At 48.3% G+C, this 6,000-nt stretch overlaps 1 protein-coding gene across 3 annotated transcripts in view; it reads right to left on the bottom strand.

Annotated features, from left to right (window-relative positions):
- LOC118377182 (amyloid-beta A4 precursor protein-binding family A member 1-like) overlaps positions 1-6,000 on the bottom strand; it is a 179,278-nt gene that overhangs the window by 8,504 nt on the left and 164,774 nt on the right. For all 3 annotated transcript variants that reach the window (XM_052479306.1, XM_052479307.1, XM_052479305.1), the window contains exons 9-10: positions 2,566-2,745; positions 2,236-2,448 (exon numbers count right to left, since the gene is read on the bottom strand). In XM_052479306.1, the coding sequence (XP_052335266.1) occupies positions 2,236-2,448; positions 2,566-2,745 (393 nt within the window). The remainder of the gene's footprint in view (positions 1-2,235; positions 2,449-2,565; positions 2,746-6,000) is intronic.

Here is a 6,000-nt window from a genome sequence, read left to right on the forward strand (position 1 = left end):
GAGAGAGAATGAGAGTGTACAGAGATAACGAGGAAAGAGAGAGAATGAGAGCGTACAGAGAGAGCGAGGAAAGAGAGAGAATGAGAGTGTACAGAGATAACGAGGAAAGAGAGAGAATGAGAGTACAGAGATAACGAGGAAAGAGAGAGAATGAGAGTGTACAGAGAGAGTGAGGAAAGAGAGACAATGAGAGTGTACAGAGATAACGAGGAAAGAGAGAGAATGAGAGCGTACAGAGAGAGCGAGGAAAGAGAGAGAATGAGAGTGTACAGAGATAACGAGGAAAGAGAGAGAATGAGAGTACAGAGATAACGAGGAAAGAGAGAGAATGAGAGTGTACAGAGAGAGCGAGGAAAGAGAGAGGATGAGTGTACAGAGAGAGCGAGGAAAGAGAGAGAATGAGAGTGTACAGAGTGAGCGAGGAAAGAGAGAGAATGAGTGTACAGAGATAACGAGGAAAGAGAGAGAATGAGAGTGTACAGAGAGAGCGAGGAAAGAGAGTGTACAGAGATAACGAGGAAAGAGAGAGAATGAGAGTGTACAGAGAGAGCGAGGAAAGAGAGAGAATGAGTGTACAGAGAGAGCGAGGAAAGAGAGAGAATGAGAGTGTACAGAGAGAGCGAGGAAAGAGAGAGAATGAGAGTGTACAGAGATAACGAGGAAAGAGAGAGAATGAGAGTGTACAGAGAGAGCGAGGAAAGAGAGAGAATGAGAGTGTACAGAGATAACGAGGAAAGAGAGAGAATGAGAGTGTACAGAGAGAGCGAGGAAAGAGAGAGAATGAGAGCGTACAGAGATAACGAGGAAAGAGAGAGAATGAGAGTGTACAGAGAGAGCGAGGAAAGAGAGAGAATGAGAGCGTACAGAGATAACGAGGAAAGTGAGGTGAATGAGAGTGTACAGAGATAACGAGGAAAGAGAGAGAATGAGAGCATACAGAGATAACCAGGAAAGAGAGAGAATGAGAGTGTACAGAGATAACGAGGAAAGAGAGAGAATGAGAGCGTACAGAGAGAGCGAGGAAAGAGAGAGAATGAGAGTGTACAGAGATAACGAGGAAAGAGAGAGAATGAGAGTACAGAGATAACGAGGAAAGAGAGAGAATGAGAGTGTACAGAGAGAGTGAGGAAAGTGAGAGAATGAGAGTGTACAGAGATAACGAGGAAAGAGAGAGAATGAGAGTGTACAGAGAGAGCGAGGAAAGAGAGTGTACAGAGATAACGAGGAAAGAGAGAGAATGAGAGTGTACAGAGATAATGAGGTAAGAGAGAGAATGAGAGTGTACAGAGATAACGAGGAAAGAGAGAGAATGAGAGTGTACAGAGATAACGAGGAAAGAGAGAATGAGAGTGTACAGAGATAACGAGGAAAGTGAGAGCTGATCAATAAAGGAAGGCTGCGGGAACATGTTTTGGGGTGGGGGGGGTTTTAATATTTTTTAAATTGTGATTTATAAGACGGTACCCTCAGCCCCCCTACTTCCCGCGGCTTTGAAAGGAAGGAGAGATATTCAGAGAAAATAGATAAACAGAGGGGTGTGTGTCCTTTACTACCCACTAGGTAGACAGCGGTAGTCTCACCAGAGAAAGAGAGTGTTGGAGAAGGAGAAAGAGAGAGGGGAAGGAGAGAAAGATAAAGGGGGAGGAGAGAGAGATAAAGGTAGAGGAGAGTGAGAGAGAGATAAAGGTAGAGGAGAGCGAGATAGAGGGGGAGGAGAGAGAGATAAAGGGATAGAGGGGGAGGAGAGAGAGAGGGGGAGGAGATAGAGGGGGGGGAGAGTGAGAGAGAGGGGGAGGAGAGAGATAGAGGGGGAGGAGAGAGAGAGGGGGAGGAGAGAGAGAGGGGGAGGAGAGAGAGAGAGGGGAAGGAGAGAGAGCGAGAGGGGAAGGAGAGATAGAGAGAGGGGAAGGAGAGAGAGAGGGGAAGGAGAGAGAGATAGAGGGGAGAGGGGGGAATAGATAGATACCTTAATAATGGTCTGGCAAGTAGAGAGGGGTAGTCCTACCAGACTGGTCCTGTTGATGGAGGGAGAGAGATAGAGGGATGGAGGAGAGAGAGAGATAGAGAGGGATGGAGGAGAGAGAGATAGAGGGATGGAGGAGAGAGAGAGATAGAGGGGAGAGGGAGGGATGGAGGAGAGAGAGAGGGATGGAGGAGAGAGAGAGAGGGATGGAGGAGAGAGAGATAGAGGGATGGAGGAGAGAGAGAGAGATAGAGGGAGGGATAGATAGATACCTTAATGATAGTCTGGCAGGTAGACAGGGGTAGTCCTACCAGACTGGTCCCGTTGATAGACATGATCTGGTCTCCGATGTTCAGACGACCAGACTTCTCAGATGGACCAGCATGCATCATGTTGGCGATGATGACTGTGGGCAGGATGGAGCCCCACCCACTCTCCACAATCACCACGCCCAGAATGTCACCCTTCTGCTTCTCAATGTAAACCTGGGGAGACACAACCAATAAGTGTGTGTGTGTGTGTGTGTGTGTGTGTGTGTGTGTGTGTGTGTGTGTGTGTGTGTGTGTGTGTGTGTGTATGCGCTCAGTGACTGACAGACTCACATCTTTGCAGTTCTCAGACTTGGAGAAGTGTATGAGGTCATCATTGTACATGTCCTGAGTGTTGAGCAGATCACTGTATTCTCTCTGACTCAGATCCTCTGGGTTGATGCCATTGGCCCTCAAGAACTCCTGGTACGCCACACTGAAGGCCTGGCCTATAGACTGGGCTATCAGCTGGGCCTGGAGGGGGAAAGCAAGAGGTGGGGAGGGGGGGGGCAGTGAGGGGAGAGAGATAGGGAAAGTGAGAGAAAGATAGAGGGAGGGGGAATAGAGGAAGAGATGGAGGGAATGAATCAATGTAGAGAGGTAGAGAGAGAGGAAGAGAAAGATGGAGGGAGGGAGGAGTGAGGAATAGATGGAGGGAGGGAGAGAGGAAGAGATGGAAGGAGGGAGGGAGGAGGGGGGAAGAGATGGAGGGAGGGAGGGAGGAGAGAGGAAGAGAAAGATGGAGGGAGGGAGGAGAGAGGAAGAGATGGAGGAGAGAGGAAGAGAAAGAGAAAGATGGAGGGAGGAAGAGATGGAGTGAGGGAGTGAGGGAGTGAGGGAGTGAGATAGGGAAAGTGAGAGAAAGATAGAGGGAGGGGGAATAGAGGAAGAGATGGAGGGAATGAATCAATGTAGAGAGGTAGAGAGAGAGGAAGAGAAAGATGGAGGGAGGGAGGAGTGAGGAATAGATGGAGGGAGGGAGGGAGAGAGGAAGAGATGGAAGGAGGGGGAGGAGTGGGGAAGAGATGGAGGGAGGGAGGAGAGAGGAAGAGATGGAGGGAGGGAGGGAGGGAGGAGAGAGGAAGAGAAAGATGGAGGGAGGGAGGGAGAGAGGAAGTGAGGGAGTGAGGGAGGGAGGGAGGGAGGGAGGGAGGGAGGGAGGGAGGAGGGAGGGAGGGAGGGAGGGAGGAGGGAGGGAGGGAGGGAGGGAGGGAGGGGAGGGAGGAGGGGGAGAGGAAGAGAAAGAGAAAGAGAAAGATGGAGGGAGGGAGGGAGGAGAGAGGAAGAGATGGAGGGAGGGAGGAGAGAGGAAGAGAAAGATGGAGGGAGGGAGGAAGAGGAAGAGATGGAGGGAGGGAATCAAGGTAGAGAGGTAGAGAGAGAGGAAAAGAAAGATGGAGGGAGGGAGGAAGAGGAAGAGACATAAGTGGATAAAAAGTGGATCCAAAAACAAGAGATCTTTTGATACATATATCTGCTCCAGTATTATCAAGGTTATCAGAAATAACCTCTATTCCTTATTAAACAGACTTATTCCTTATTAATGCTTCATTTTCCCACTCTGTCTTCTGAAACTGTTCAGAGAGAGAGAGAGAGAGAGAGAGACAGAGAGAGAGAGAGACAGAGAGAGAGAGAGGAGAGAGAGAAGAGAGAGAGAGAGAGGAGAGAGAGAAGAGAGAGAGAGAGAGAGAGAGAGAGAGAGAGAGGGAGAGATAGAGAGAGAGAGAGACAGAGCGAGAAAAGAGAGAGAGAGAGAGACAGAGCGAGAGAAGAGAGAGAGAGAGAGAGAGAGAGAGAGAGAGAGAGAAGAGAGAGAGAGAAGAGAGAAGAGAGAAGAGAGAGAGAGAGAGAGAGAGAGAGAGAGAGAGAGGGTTGAAGGGGTGGGGGGTCAGCCTGTCAGTGCTCAGACCATTCGCCGTACACTGCATCAAATTGGTCTGCATGTCTGTCGTCCCAGAAGGAAGCCTCTTCTAAAGATGCAAACAGTCTGCTGAAGACAAGCAGACAAAAGCTATGGATTACTGGAACCATGTCCTGTGGTCTGATGAGACCAAGATAAACCATGAATGCCAACATGTACTGTGTCATACTGAAGCAGAGCATGATCCCCTCCCTTCGGAGACTGGGCTGCAGGGCAGTATTCCAACATGATAACGACCCCAAACACACCTCCAAGACGACCACTGCCTTGCTAAAGAAGCTGAGGTTAAAGGTGATGGACTGGCCAAGCATGTCTCCATGCCCTCGAAATCCTATTGAGCATCAGTGGGGCATCCTCAAACGGAAGGTGGAGGATTGCAAGGTCTCTAACATCCACCAGCTCTGTGATGTGGTCATGGAGGAGTGGAAGAGGACTCCAGTGGCAACCTGTGAAGCTCTGGTGAACTCCATGCCCAAGAGGGTTAAGGCAGTGCTGGAAAATGATATTGACACTTTTGGGCCCAATTTGGCCATTTTCACTTAGGGGTGTACTCACTTTTGTTGCCAGTGGTTTAGACATTAATGGCTTCTGTGTGGAGTTATTTTGAGGGGACAGCAAATGTACACTGTTATACAAGCTGTACACTCACTACTTTACATTGTAGCAAAGTGGCATTTCTTCAGTGTTGTCACATGAAAAGATATACCCTAAATATTTACAAAAATGTGAGGGGTGTACTCACTTTTGTGATATACTGTATATCAATGAATTGGCGCGGGCACTAGAAACGTCTGCAGCACCCGGCCTAATCTCAGTAAGACCAAAATAATGGTGTTCCAAAAAAGGTCTAGTAGACAAGACAACAAATATAATTTCTACCTAGACACCGTTGCCCTAGAGCACACAAATAATTATACCTACCTCGGCCTAAACATCAACACCACAGGTAACGTCCACAAAGCTGTGAACGATCTGAGAGACAAGGCAAGAAGGACCTTCTATGCCATCAAAAGGAACATAAAACTCAACATCCAAATTAGGATCTGACTAAAAATACTTGAATCGGTCATAGAGCCCATTTCCCTTTGTGGTTGTGAGGTCTGGGGTCTGCTCACCAACCAAGAATTCACAAAATGGGACACACACACAATTGAGACTCTGCAAAAAATATACTTTGTGTACAACGCAAACCCCAAACAATGCCAGCAGAGCAGAAGTAGGACTACACCCACTAGTTATCAACATCCCATTAAAATAAATCTGTTCAATTCTACAACCAACTAAAACAAAGTGATGCCCACACATTCCACCACAAAGCCCTCATCTACAGACATATGAACCTAGAGAAGAGTCCCCTCAGCCAGCTGGTTCTGGGACTCTTCACAAACACAAAGAGACCCCACAGAGCCCCAGGACAGACACACATTTAGACTCAACCAAATTATGAGAAAGCAAAAAGAGAACTATTTGACACTCTGTATATGTAACAGTATAACTTTAGACCGTCCCCTCGCCCATACCCGGGCGCGAACCATGGACCCTCTGCACACATCAACAACAGTCACCCTCGAAGCATCGTTACCCATCGCTTCACAAAAGCCACGGCCCTTGCAGAGCAAGGGGAACCACTACTTCAAGGTCTCAGAGCAAGTGACGTCACCGATTGTAACGCTATTTAGCGCTGCACCACCGCTAACTAGCTAGCCGTTTCACATCCGTTACATATAGAATCAACCAAAAAACAAAGCAAATTGGAACGCTATCTGGCCCTAAACCGAGAATACTCTGTGGCAGAATACCTGAACACC

Source organism: Oncorhynchus keta, chromosome 25 (assembly GCF_023373465.1).
Source record: "Oncorhynchus keta strain PuntledgeMale-10-30-2019 chromosome 25, Oket_V2, whole genome shotgun sequence".
Taxonomy (NCBI): Eukaryota; Metazoa; Chordata; class Actinopteri; order Salmoniformes; family Salmonidae; genus Oncorhynchus; species Oncorhynchus keta.